General features: G+C 33.2%; 1 protein-coding gene across 2 annotated transcripts in view; it reads right to left on the bottom strand.

The window, feature by feature from the left end:
- Nucleotides 1–15,247, bottom strand: part of LOC118197174 (mannan-binding lectin serine protease 1-like) — a 183,870-nt gene that overhangs the window by 38,033 nt on the left and 130,590 nt on the right. For both annotated transcript variants that reach the window (XM_085822753.1, XM_085822754.1), the window contains exon 3: nt 13,630–13,733. In XM_085822753.1, the coding sequence (XP_085678879.1) occupies nt 13,630–13,733 (104 nt within the window). The remainder of the gene's footprint in view (nt 1–13,629; nt 13,734–15,247) is intronic.

Below are 15,247 nucleotides of genomic sequence, written 5' to 3'. Positions count from 1 at the left end.
TAAACGGCCATTATTTGTAAGTCTTATAATATATTTAAAAAAACAGAATAACTTTAGTTCCGATCAACAGGAATCAATAAGTAGGAATTGACTTTAATATGTGAAAAAACTGTATTGACATCGAGTGTCATCCACTACAAGTTTAAAAAAAGTGTATTTGAACTTGAGTGAATGAATAAAAAGTATTTTATTAACCATTGAAAATTTGAACAAGATATAAGGAAAGCGTGAGCTAACGGTAGGAATTTAATAATAATAAAAATAGAACAGAAGAGGTTTCATATCCGTAAGACAAAAACTGACGGATATATTTAATTAAAAAAATTCTGGATTTTTACCACCTTTCTCGGCTTTCTTTGAGAAATCGGTTAAAAAATAAATTAAAACAATTCGAGGTATTTTTTTCTCCTTTTTAACATTATTTGATAATGTTCCTTTTCGATTTGCGCTCGTATAAGATTCTTTAATTTATAATTGCCATATAAGTATTGTGTATGTGAAATACATATTATGTTGCTAAATATGAATGCAATTCTCCAGTTAAAACTACGAAATTCAGAACATTTTCTTTGCCGAGCCTGGTCTAAAAACCAGTGGGGAGCGTCAAAATGATGTAGATTAGGTCACACAGAACCAGCTGGACAAAACTCTCTGGATATACTTGAAAAGCTGGAATTCCTTCGGCCAGTCGGCGAAGAGGAAGACATAGACGCATAAGGAAAGTCTGAAGTCAATAACAATAAATTTTGTTAACCTTCTTTGCAGTTAGTTAGCTTGCTGGCTCTAAAGTAAAATATTGCGAAAAGAAACATTAACTGTTATTTTTCTAGACAATACAAATAGTTCTACCACTCTTCACTCATTGAGCTAAAATTTTTTTTTCTCGTTAGTTTTTTTTTTTTTTTTAGTCCAAAGGGATTTGAATCCCGAAGGACTATTAGTTTCGTTTTGGCATTTTGCGTCGGACTCATAAATGTCGGTTCACTTTTCAAACTGTTGCCACAAAATGTTAGAGTCCTGCATTATATTTGAAGAAATTAAATAATGAAAAATCTGCATAAATGTATGTATATTTCTCGTATTGTGATAAAACAACGGTACATAGAGTCATCGAATTTTGAATAACGTAATCCTCCAACGAATATGAGCATGTGGAAGACCAAATTTGAAATTTGAAATTTGTTTTATGATCGATTTCCTATTTTTTAAAACTTTGACGAATTTTTTTTTTCCCCTCTCTCTCTGCGACGAGAAGGATTTTTCCTCATTCTACAATGTTATATTAAGACTTGCTGTTTGCAAAAGAAATCGCTTCTTAAATAAGTTTTTTACAAGGCAGCTTTCCTTTTTGTTTAAGCTACACAGAATAAAACTGCATGTGCGGAAATGAATATTTTACAAGTGGGACTTTTAATTAACGGAGCCTATACGACATTTATCGTTTGAATAAAATTCTGCCGTCGCTATTATTATTCGATTTTTTTAAAATTATTTATTTCAAATTTTGTGCGAATTTAATGAATGTTTGATTAATAAATTCGGCGATTTATTGCACTTCAAGGAAGATTAAATATTTGTGTTTCAAATTTAAACAGGAAACGAAATGTGTTGCCACTTTCCGAAATGAAATACATTTACCTTCTATATCCCACCGCGCTGCCATTCGGCAAAACATAGCTTTCAATTTTAGCCCGTCTGCTGTCGATTACCAAACTAGGCGATTTAAAAGCAATAGACGCATTTATGCATCTCTGTTATTGTCAGTTACTAACTGGACTCATGCACTGGCACTATCCGGACTCACGCAATTTATTATATATTTTTTTCTTTTTCATACTAAGTGGTTGGCCGCAGAAGTAGCTAGTGAATTATAAACTTAAAAAAGTGAAATATTTATACAGAAATTCAGTAATGAAGCAATGGAGTAAAAACATTGTTGTTTCATAGTAGTTTGATGAATTTCAAAGTCTGTTAAAATAAAGCCTTTTGAGAATAAACACTGCATTTTAGCTTCTTATTTTAATCCTCTGACTCCTTATACCGCGAGTTCCACGGCAAGATGAAAGTAACACAATTTGGTCATTCCGCTATTTTCGCGGATATGCAATTTTCCTCTCTTTAAAAGAGTATCCCATTTTTACCTCATTAATAATCGGCAATGCATTTTCTATAATATTTAGAAATTGGCAAGTTAGCGCCAAGGTAACGATGGTTTGGCGACTCATTTTTGTCGCCAGATTTGGCGGAAATAACCAAAAGTCGTTAAACTTGACGATTATTTAGCGGCATTTTGGGCCGATCTCTATATAACTGTAACCCAGAGTAACTCTAACTGTATCCACCCTATATAACTGTATACACTTTCCAGCTATTCCGAAAAATTGAAGGTACAAGAAATTTCTCAGCACATAGGGGAAAACTGTAGAAGATTGGGAAGAACATCAGTCTGGAGTTTAGTTCAGACTTCAGCTCAGAGTATTAAGAGATTATTGTGCGAGCCTATGCATTTGAGGCTTTTTATTTTGTCTTGTGTCAACAGTAGTTTCAATTTATTAGATATTGAAGAGATAAGTACAGACTATGCTCTGGCATATTGAGAAGAGCTATATGAGTACTTTTGTGAAAACTTCCAGAACTGTAAAGCGTTTAGAAAAACAAATTTCATCAAGAATCATCGGTTCTGTGTGCATTCAATCTATTATGAACCCATAAGCAGTATTAAATCTAAAAAGTTTATCTGATTGAATTTACAGTTTTCATAAAGATGTCTGTAATACACGCCATATCTTTTCTTGGCAAGAATTGTTATATGACATAATAAATAATAATAAAAAAAATTAAAGTAGAATGTATTTATTAGAGGGATTTTTTTTAATTGGTAAAAAAAAAAAAAAAAAAAAAAAGGGGGGGGCGATTAGTTAAAATTTTCTTTGGCGAGGGCCCAAATAAAAATTTTGGCTATATTTTAATTAAAACCTGGTATATGAATATGATTTTGATTTATTTAATATGAAATAAGGCCTGTCTTAAGTAAAATACTTATCTTATATTTTTGTCATAAGTAAAATATAAGATAAGTATTTTACTTAAGACATTTTAATTTACTTTTACTACTTATTTTACTCTAAGTATAAATCTGCAACTTGTCATTCAAGAGATATTTAATCCTAAAATAATATACACATCAATTGCTCCTTTCAAAATTATACTTTTAGTATATTTCTACATATTTTACAAAATTTACATATTTAAATTTTGAACACAGGTGTTTCCTTCGCTATCAAACAAAATATTGTATTGCCTCCAAAAATTAATCCATTTCTTTTCGAGATGTATAAATCTCTTCCATGGAATAGTGTTTCACTCTAGGTAAGCCGTACAAACTACAGAAACCTCTCGTTTGCAACACACAGCTGGCAGCGTTCGGGAACAGGTGGTCTGTACTTCCCCAAACGATAGGAGTTGAAGAGGGAGGAACGTTTATAGAAAAGCCACCCTGCTTGACTCATTTTGTGTACTATTCTCAGAGGACAGTATTTCTCAGTTTAATATGACAAGCATTCTGTCGTATTCAGTTAAAAAACGAAGAACTGTAACATGAATTTTCCACATTTAATATAAAGCATTTAACAATAGAAAACATTTTAAATTATGCAATTTAGTCAGAAAATAAATGAAATTGGGAAGGGGAGAGGGTAAAAAAGGATTTATAAAAGAACATGAAAATTACATTCTTTAAAAGCGAAGAATTTTCGTTATTTATTTCCTCTCTATCTTTTCTGTTCTGTACCCCTACAAGCTAAATTCTTATATCTGATAGGCCATTCGATAGATTATTTTTCATTTGATTTTGTACCTGTACAACATGTTTCAAATTCTTTGACGGAAGTCTTCGCTTTTAAAACACAGATTCTAAGACTGTATTAAGACTTTCGCGTGCAAAATGTACCGCAAATCGCGTAATGAATTTAGATATCACAAATTAGTATTTAGAGGAATTATTTTTATAAAATAACAAAATTCAAATTTTCATATGGTTTTTCTTAAAATTTTAAACTATGAAAAATATTTTCGAATATTCCATGTTACTCAGCCATTTGTGGCTACGAAAATAATATGGAAAGATATTCATGATTTCAAATCAACCTTCTTCGTTTTCCGCAAAAGATAGATTGAGTGGAAACCCAGACAGAGTTTTGCAATGACAGCATTTAAATCGGTTCCTCTATTACTGCATTCGTTTGCTGAAGTACACTGAAGAAGGTGGCACGGGGCATTAGACTTTTAGATGCTACTTCACTTCAGATACATAAAATTTGCAAGAAAATTTCTGAAATTTGGCAAAAGTTTAACTGAAATTAGAAAACATGCATTTATTATCTCTGAATATATCTATATTTCTTGACCGTTTTTCAATAAATAATTTTCCAGAGCATATTTTTCTGAACTCTGCAGCTGGAAATTAACACTTTGAATTTTTAATTGACAGGAGAACTTGTGCAAACTTTTCAGGTCGTTGAACATTTTTCTGTAATGAATTTGTGCCTCCAAAGTTATTTCTCACACTTTACGCAATTTTGAAGATTATATTTATTTCTATTCATAATTTCAAGGAAATTATTAATTAGCATCTCAGAGGTTCAAAACATATAGTCATGGTTTAATTTTCAAATATTCTCCATATAGGATAATTCACATATACACAAATGAAAAGAATATTAAAACAATTTTTACATTACACAGTTGATGCCAAGGTTAAGAATGATAGATATAATTAGGAGATCTCAGCTCTTTAAGGCAAGATCTACTGATTCTGACCACAGCCAGACCATTATTGCAAGATGTCTTGGTAACAACAACTCTGAAACTATGACGCTGTTCCGGCTTTCCTTGTTGTGCAGGAACTAACACATACCAAAGATAGTCCAAAACAGCTGATACAAAAGGCCGTCGACAATGTGTGGGCTAGTCCAGCCTACATTGATGCCAGGAATCAGTGAAAAAACTTCATCTGCAGCATCAGAAGGGATGTGGGCTTCTTAGCACTCTCAATAGCTGTAAACAGACTAATGTGTTTGAATACGAAATTCATCGGATAATTTTAAGACTCCGCAAGCGTAGATCCAAACATATACACTGGTTATCATAAATTAAGGAAAAATCACAAAAATCCCGTTACTGAAAAAGTTACATGTAGAATTTTATGAAACTTACCCACAATATACAATACATAGTAAGGTATCAAATAATACAAAAATAAATTACCAGACAATTATGGTAGTATAGAAATTAGCACATGTATAAAATGAACAAATCGAAGGTGTCAGTTTGCTATAGGAAAAGTACCTTCAATATGGAATATGGTCGCCTCTAGAAGCAATATAGCACATACAGCGACGCGTGATGCTTTCAATTATGCTGTCTATCAGTTCCACAGGAAGCGAGAGCCATTGCTCTTGCAAAGCAGTTGCAAGCGCGGCAAGGGTCTGAGGGGGCAGATTGAGAGCAGCTAGACATCTCTCTAAAGCATCCCAAACGCGCTTGATAGGATTCAAGTCCGGGGATCGAGCTGGCCACTCCATGCGCATAATTGTTTCCTGTTGAAGATAATCATTTACGATGCAAGCCCTGTGTGGTCTTGCGTCATCGTCCTATAACAGGAAAGCATCACCTATTGCCCCGGCACATGGGCGCACATAAGCATCAAGGATGTCATCTCTATAAACCGGAGCATTCACGGTTTCCGTTGGAAAGACATGCAGGTCTGTGCGTCCACCCAAAGAGATACCACCCCAAACACAGACACTGCCTCTTCCGTATGCATCTCTTTAAAGGATGTTTGGCAGATGATAACGGGTTCCAGGTTCTCTCCATAGCAAATAACGCCTACTATCGCTTTCTAGACTAAATCTGGACTCATCCGTAAAGAGAACAGTCCTCCACTGATCAGTCCAGTGGACATGTTGTCGTGCAAAGCACCAGAGTACACCTCCCGACTCTGCTTGGTCTTTCTCGGAACTCCACGTACTCTGCACACTACAACTCGCGATGCACTCGACGATACACAGTATAGCTCTCGACTCAGCACAATCTTAGACAAAACTCGACGATGCACTAATTCGCGATACACTAAAAGACTCTATCGATGTACTCGACGACCAACTCGGCGCTAGACTTCCAGACACTAGATCAATAATTGACTAGTGTCAGCTCGCTAGACGAGGAACACACACACACACTGACTGCGGGCCAGCAGGGTTTATATAGCTTTCGGCTTATGTTCGAGAACATTCTGAGCTAAACCGGTAAGAATTCGTTCCAAAAGGTTCTCCAACCGTACATAGAATATCGCCAATTTTATTGCCAAATGTCGCCAAACGGGCGATTTCTCGCCAAATGTGGCAACCATGCCTTCCCTTTCAATTTTACGGCAACCCTAAATCTGCTTTGCGGGAAAGCTATCTCACCGCGCCTGTACATTTCGTAACAATATGTTTGCAAAAAAATTCCTTCTCATCTAGATACACTGTCGCATGCAACGAAATGAATAAAGCCAGTTTCGTTTTCACCAATATATTCTTGAGAAGCACTTGAACAGATATACTCCGCAAAATAAACAAGTCATTACTATTTGAATATCATTCTTGGAGAATGTATTTGAATATATGACAGTTTTGACATGCAATCAAATTATTTTATATTGAATCAATGTTAGTTTTAATCAGTTATTTTGTCATTTATCAAATTACTTACATTATTTGCAATTTTTCATTTATATGAATCTATACATTTTCAAGGCTATCTTATCTTCTTCGAAGCACAGTTGAAACTTGGCTGAAATTTTGGAATTTTCGTTATAGCTTAATATCAATTGTAAATAAAAATATTAAGTTATGCTTTATTGTAAATATTAATTTAAAAAAAAAGCATGACACTTTGTTCGGTACGCACATATGTGGAACCTATTGTATTTTATTTTTCTGCGAGGGAGTATTACATAATGAATATAGTTATTAGAAACAACATAGGCAATAAGTGTTTTTCTCCTATCATTTAATTATTATAAATCATCTTCTTTCCCCCCTGGATCTGATTGAAAAATAAATGCGATTTTTTAAAGGAACATTAAAAGGAAAATAAGCGGAAAATATATAATTTATTTATTATATCTAAAAACATAATAGTCCTAAAACTAAAAAATCTCTTAACTGAATCCTAGTATGGATAATTTTTCTTATACTTTTAAAATAAAATGATAAAAAGCCCAAAAAAAAAAAAAAAAAAAAAAAAAAAAAAAAATCATTTTAAATACATTTTAATGTTTTAATTTTTTTAGAAAGTGTCTTTTAGACTATTATTTTTGCTTTAAAACCGTTCTTTGAATGTCCGTAGTCGCTACAGCATTAAAGTATTAGCAGAGGTAAGGGCACACTATTATTCAATATGCAAAGTGCTGTTTTCAAAGGCATTTAGATCGCATGTGTAAGAAATTTAGCGTGAATTTTCTTTATATCCATGCAGTATTCAAGTAAAAATGTCCAATGATAATAAAAAAAAAAAAAAAAAAAAAAAAAAAAAAAGTACCAATTTACATTTACATGCTCATTTCGGATAATACGGAATTCCAGTTAATCTAGGTGTAGTTCGCAAAATCCATTTCGGGATTTATATTGATATTGATTACAAGAAGGAAAAAGCTAAATGCATTTCGAGAGATAAGTACAAATTTATATATTTCCCTTTTAAAATTAATTTATAAACATTTACTTAAAAGATCTGTTTTTTAAACGAAAGTCGAAAATACGAAAATTCAACGAAACTTCGTTTTCAAATGAATGACAATCATTCCGAACGATTCAAAAACTCAAACTGCCACGAAAGTTTTCGTAGAAGTGGGTTGGAGGGGTGTGATTAACAATCACAGCAGTTCTGAGTGGGCAGATGTGATCCCCCGGCTTGAACGCGATCATTATGCGTTACATAAAACTTGTTTTACAAATGCCGCAGCTGTCAAGAGGGCCAGTTACAATGCCTATAAACTGATGAAGACTTCATTGTGAAACAGTTTTCAAATCTCCCTGTGGATGGATATGCTTTTAGAGGAGGCCCATTTTTCTTCTCATCTGCTCCGGTTATTCTTATAGGGTGGGGGCGCGCCAGAAAGCTGAAGCCGACCCAGATGGCGGTTTGCCTCAACGTTGATTCGCGGCTTATTACCTCCGGTAGGGGGATACCACCTTCCCTAATTGAAAGCTCGTTTGAAAAAGGGTAGCGAAAATCACTAGCAGGTTATTTAATATGTCAATGAATTCAGAATTTATCATGTAATAACAGAATTTAATCCGCAGCGGTTATATGTGTGTTATTTGTGTAAAAAATACCTCTTTATTGCAGATTTATCATTATTTTAAAACCAGTTAGTCCAAGCCATTTTTTCCTACAATCGGCGAAATAATTGTAGCTTGAGAAAGCAAACTTCAATAAAGATTCGGGCATCTTTATGCCGGATCACCTTTATGAAGATTACTTTTTCTAGTTGCAAACTGATCATCATAAAGATTCTTCATCTTATGGACCTTGTGAGGTACCTTTGTGAAGGTTTCTATGCTTGCAAAAAATATGCTTCTATGCTAGCCAATCTACATAATGGGGTCGGAACATACCAGCAGTGATCTCCTCCGAGACACTTTGACATCCATCATGTTTTTATCAACTAAAATTTTAATACTGAAAAGATTCTGAGGTCAAGCTCCTAAACAACATAATAAGGAATTCCATGAAAAGCTTCATGATATTCGGTAAAATCCCGGGCTATTTCCTCTGATATAATCCGTTTGCCCATTTAGCAATGATGAGTGTCGGTAGCCAAATCAAAGTTGACGCAACTCATCTCTGACTATAACGAATAACCATTTTGTTATTTGTTTTTTATTTCATTTTTCATCCACAGACCGTGGACAATGATTATACTTCAGGCTTAAGAACCCCTTAAGAGTTTTTACCTATAGTGGAAGAATTCTAAGGCCAAATGGAGTTAATTACAAAACAAGCGCATGGTCATCGAGGCCGGAATGAAGTCTTCAGCATGATGAATATCGAGATCCTTGGGCATTTCTTACGAACCATAGTAGTCATCAGGGCCGGATTTATTTAGACTTGAAAAAGAAAGTGGGGGCTCTAAGCTATAGCTTGTATAGCTTATACGTAAATCCTACACTGGTGGTCATGATTCTAAACAGTTGCTAGTAGATCAGTAAGCTTTACGAGCAAGGCGATAAAGATTAGAATGTCAGTGAGTTAGTTCACAGGAACAATATGACATGCTTTCGGGACCTTGAAAAGTAAAAGATCGCAGAGATTTCTAAGCATAATATATTATGGATACTATAGAGGTACTAGCATTTCAGGAAATACATGATGTAAAGAAAATGAATCCCGGGTTAAATGAAATAACTACGACTACTATATACAATATATATACTGAAATGGCTGATATGCACTATTATGATGAATAGCCCAAGGACGCTTATAAGGTATGTTCTTCAGTGGGATCAAGAATAGTGATATATGTATATTGAGAGTTTTGAATTTGCAAAAAGAAATGTATACAGTAGTGAGAATGAAGTCTTCAGCATGATGAATATCGAGATCCTTGGGCATTTCTTAGTGTGACCATATTGGTCATCAGGGCGGGATTTATTTAGACTTGATGAGGGCCCAAGCTATTTGAGATATGGGGCCCTTTATAAGTTTGTTATACTATATTTATACAATATTTTAATCTTTTTGGAGCCCCACAGAAAGTGGGGGCTCTAAGCTATAGCTTGTACAGCTTATACGTAAATCCTACACTGGTGGTCATGGTTCTAAGCACTTGATTTGGAAATACATAAAGCTTTCTTTTATACGATAAGGGGCCAAACATTTTTCATTGTTTTTTCATTCATTACATTTACACAAATTTCAATGATCTGGCTGTGGATATCTGTTTTGAGTCAAAAATTATCTATCATTAAATTTGTATCTGGTTCCTTTATGTATTTATTTGAGTAAATAATTAGAAAATATATCTCTTCGAATTCTACGCGGAAAGATTGGAACCGTTCTATTTTTAAATAATTTAAGCAGTAAAACTATTTCATTAACAGGGATCTTTACGGCATACGTATGTAAGTTAGTTTTTATAGATCTCTTCCTATCCTCAAAGGCAGGATAGTCTTCATCAAGTTCTGCCTTTATTTTAAGAAACTTTGCAATTGAAAGTAAGTATATAGTATGTCTCAGATGAATACTGAAGCAAAAAGCCAATTTGTATTTTTTGCAAACGCATTGTGAAATAATGTAACTAATTCTATTTTCTCTGCTCCAAACAGGAACGAAACTGTTACAGTATGCTACACAATTTAAATTTTCTTATGCGCGGTTTGCATAAATAAAAGAGTAATGCAGGCATCCATCTTTTGTTTTACATGGAAAACGAGCAGCGACAGCCCACTTACATAGATAATGTAGTTGTCATCCTGGTTTCAATTGCCTTTGAACAGACAGCTGAATAAAGATTAACTATTATTATGCTTTATTTTTACCTTCACCCTTCCGCCTTTTCCCGCTTGTTAAAGTACACGCACATCTGTCTACAGCAGGGAAATTCTTATCCCGTGCTTGAATTCCTTCCAGATTTAATGAGGGGGCAGACTTGCAAGGAGAGTCTATTTTGGCAAATGGTCGTACTGATTCAAATTCTAAGATAACAAAAGGGGGGGAAGAAATGATAATTTGAAATTTTTAGGTTGTAATGCAGCTTTTCAGAAAAGAATGTATCGTAATATTTTTTTTTAAAATTAAAATGTATAACAAATTTAAACATATTAAAACACTTTTAAAAAAATCTGAAAGCTTTCAGATTTTATATTACGCCCAAAAGGGAGGTTTTTTTTTTTTTTTTTTTTGGAAACATTTTGCGTGTTACCTTTATTTAACAAGTTCTTCGCACTTAAAACACACAAAATTTAATTCAATAGCAATATCACAAAATATTTAAAAACAGCGAAACAGCATATCTTTGGAATTTCCGATACAGAGTCTCGCGCGTTGGAGATAAGATATGTTTCTTTTTTCCGTACAGTGTTGCCATTGCTCGTTTTGAAATCTTTCAGTTTGTTAATCAAAAATTCGATAAAGTTTTACAAAATATGAAATAGATAATAAAAACAATTCAAAATTCGGGCTTCCAAGTGCTCATGTTTGGTTGGAGAACTACGTTATTTAAAATTTAATGACTCTAAGGTACCGTTGTTTCTTCATAGCGTCAGAAAACATTTATACATTCATGCAGATTGTTCATTATTTAGTTTCTTTAAATATACTACATGGCGATTATATTTGGTAGCAACAGTTTGAAAAGAGAATCGGCGCAAAATGTAGTTTTGAAATTAATAGCTTTTCTGGGCTAACGATCTTTGGAATAAAACATTTAATAAGAAATAAAAACATTTCACTATTCTTTTTAAATAAAACTATTATCTACTCTCGCCAACGCATCAAATTAAATTTTTATCTTTTTTATATTTCAGTCTGTTGAAGAATATGAAGCTCTGGTGTTTGTTTCTGTGTTTTGTTTTAAAACGTAAAATAGCATGAAACATTTAAAAAGTAAACTGTATCCACAAAACGAGTATAAATAAAAAGATGTAAAAAGACCTTTCAATTTATATATTCCTACAAAATTTCATCATAATCATTACATTTTATTTTTAATGCAAAGGATACTTTACGATTAAGGTACCAGAAACCTATTTTATTTACGACAGTCATGAAAACGACAGCTTCAAGTTTAATTTATTTACGACAGCTTCAAGTTTAAAAATATCGTAAAATACTATTTAGATTAGAAGTTAAAAAAGAATGACATTTTAAATGATTGATATAATACTATATGTATTCAGCAACGAATTTTTATAACACCGAAGATAAATGAAAGATCTTACATATATTTTGGATGGGCAACAATATATATTTATTTGGTGACTTTATTTTAAAAGTAATGTCAACATTTCTAAAACTTAATTTTGACTTTTCATTCATGAAAACATTCTTACGTCATTTGAGGTTGAAAGTATTAATTGGTAACACCTTGTCTGACCAGAGGAGTTTTTCATGCCTTTTTAAAGAGGGCAACTACAGTGAAAATGGAAATGATGCAGTGCTCTTTTATTCTCTGTTCCTTGTTTTCCTTCTCCCCTTTTATTTCAAATCGATTAGAAAAATTCTGAAACAAGTATTTCTTTAATTTATAAAATCGATTTTATCTTAAATATTTTCCGTGTGACTTCATGCCTCTATTTTGCAGGAAATAGTATGTTAATATTAACACCGGTATTGATTTCATTTTAGGATAAACAACATGCATAAAAATTGTTGCGTGTGTACGGGTTCGTAATAGATCGAATGCACAGTAATGATAGGTAATGATAGTTCGTAATGATAGGTTAATAAAAATTTATTTTAGCAAAATAAACACTTAAAAATTCTGGAATTTTCCGCAGAAATACTCGTACAGTTGTTACAGTACAGATCATACAGTACAATCAGTAGTTACGCTTCAAACCACTAAAAACATTAAACATAATGCAATGCAAAGCGCATCTAAAGAGAAAGCTAACTCGGATATATCTCACTTCACGCGGAGCTAAAGACTCGCACAAGAATAACTAAGCAACTGAAAGCAAATGCTCTCTCTTCGGCATTAAATAGTTCTCAACCAGCAGCCGAGATATTTTTAGTACTTTCTGCTTCTGGAAATTACTGGAAAGCAATAGCAGGGTAGAATTACGGTTACAGCTAGCAAAGTGGTCAATTACATTTATTCAATTGCATATTACTGTGATACAGGGACCGAACCCAAATGTCGCCAAATAGTAGCTAAATTAGGCGACTTTTGGCGATTTCTCGCCAAATTACACATGACAAAACATAAATGTTTAAGTCTTTTAAACATTTTTGTATCTGAAAATGTGTTTCTGAAAAATATATAAATATAAGATCAAATATAAATAAGTAAATAAATAAATAAAAGCACCGGATAAAAACTAAGAAATAAAGGCCGGTTAAGGACTTAACATGAAGGTGCAACATAAACTGATACAGTAAAGACAAATTTTCATATAGTATAATGATATAATATTACTTTACTGGATACATAATTAAATTTGATGGCGATAAGTTAAGACTATTATCGCACGTTTTCTAAGTGACGTTTTCCAAGTGACCCTTGGATCACTTAGAAAACATGAGATTAACATGACATCCTTGGATGACTTAGAAAAACATCAGATCCTTGGATAACGTAGAAAACATGATATTAACATGAGATTCTTGGATCTCTTAGAAAGCATGAGATCCTTGGATCACTTAGAAAACATGAGATCCTTGCATCACTTAGAAAACATGAGATCCTTAATTAAGAACAAGTCGTTAATTACGGATCACTTTGAAATCTAATCTAGCAATACCTAAGTTCAGTCTGAAGAAGAAGAATTCAGAATTCCATCGCATATAATCCATTCCAACCAACTTGGGGGAAAAAAAAAAAAACTTTTTTGCCTGCACAGAGTAAACGTAAAAACTTACCTGGAACACATGAATAAAGAAGGACGATGATCCCCTGGCATCGACACTCTCTTTCAGGAAGGTCAGTCAGGAGGTCATAGTGGCAGTGAGACATTCCAGAACACCTAATAAAGAACAGACAGCACTGAAGCTCAAGACAGATTAGGTTTTTAAACAGCATTATCAATAATAAATCGATAGAAACTTGCGCACAGTTACAGTGATAGATTTTGACCCAGATGCCATATTTTTCTCAGGATGGTGATTGGATCCTAGAAAGTAAGTCTGGGACTGATCCTAAACCCTAATTTATTTCCACAGTTTCAGTTTTAAAGGGTCCCAAAATAATATCATAATTCATTATAATGCAGGTTTTCCCTCATAAGAACACGGAAAATGGACGTAGAGTCTCTTTTAAGACAGTTGACTATCTTAATCAGGACCTGGTGATTCTCAATTTAATGAAAATACCATTGTCCGATTCTATACGGTGTGAAAACAACATGCAGTATGTACCGTAATGGATAATACTTCTGCTTGCTATTGTAAGAATTGCAAAAAAAAATTATTTCATTCGTTTTATTAAATATTTATACAAATTTTTTTATGAAAATCAATTAATTGATAATTAATTAATCGTTACGGTAATCTGGGGTTCTAGACACGGCTTTGTTTTGGGATATCTCAAAGCTTCTTTTTTATATTTTTAAGATGAAAAAACAGGATTATTTGAAATTTTAAATATTGTTCCAAGGCCAACTAAATTATGAAGCTCAAGATTTAGGCTTTGTCTGTCTACACAGTAATCTGGGTCTTGTTTCTTCTTTATCTTCCCCTCCTTTTTAGAGCAATTATACGTATGTCGATCGTGGTATACTGCAGCAATATGGTGGATTATGATGCTAAAAATTGAGAAGCAATGCTGTAGCGAAATATATGAAAAAAAGGAATAAACCGTTCATACTCAACGTCTTTCTAAAGAACGTTATACCTACTATGCCTTCAATAACCTGCCGATGTGCTATCAAAGTTCTATTCTCACTGTCCTCCGAAAATGTAATTTTATTCAAGGATTAATTCTAGCTCTGGAAAACAGTGCAAGAAAATGGTATCGTATTTTTCCGCGTATTTTCACTTCCGGTTTTTATCGCTAGGTACTGAAAATTTAAAAAAGAAAAATATTTGCCTAATTTTTCCCCTTCCTTGATGCGTTCAGAAAAAGAGCTGTCCTAAATTTTAAAATGGATTTTTCCATGTAGTGATTGTTTTCATCTTACTAGCAAAGAAGAAGCCTTGCAAACTACTTGCGAAAGTCACGCTGAACCTTCTAACTCCTGAACTTTATGTTAGCCTATTACAAAAGCCGGCTCATCATAGAAACACCAACTGATATTCAGTCCCTGATTTTGAGAAGTAAAAAATTAAAATATCTTACTGGATATTGTAATGTTAACATTACTATGTATTCTTATACGAGTATGTAAGTATAATATTGTGATACGTATAGTTTATTCACAACTCCTTGTCTTGTGGTGTTCTTACTGTAATCGCGCCCTTCGAAAATTAAATTATTTGCATAGTTTTACCCTCGATCTTCAGATGATATAATTCGTAAAAAAAAAAAAAAAAAAAAAAAAAA

This window comes from Stegodyphus dumicola, chromosome 8 (genome assembly GCF_044657685.1).
Source record: "Stegodyphus dumicola isolate Sdum_Otavi_A_Nest chromosome 8, ASM4465768v1".
In the NCBI taxonomy this organism is placed as follows: domain Eukaryota; kingdom Metazoa; phylum Arthropoda; class Arachnida; order Araneae; family Eresidae; genus Stegodyphus; species Stegodyphus dumicola.
Note: the sequence above shows the minus strand (reverse complement) of the source record. Positions and strands in the feature narration are given on the sequence as shown.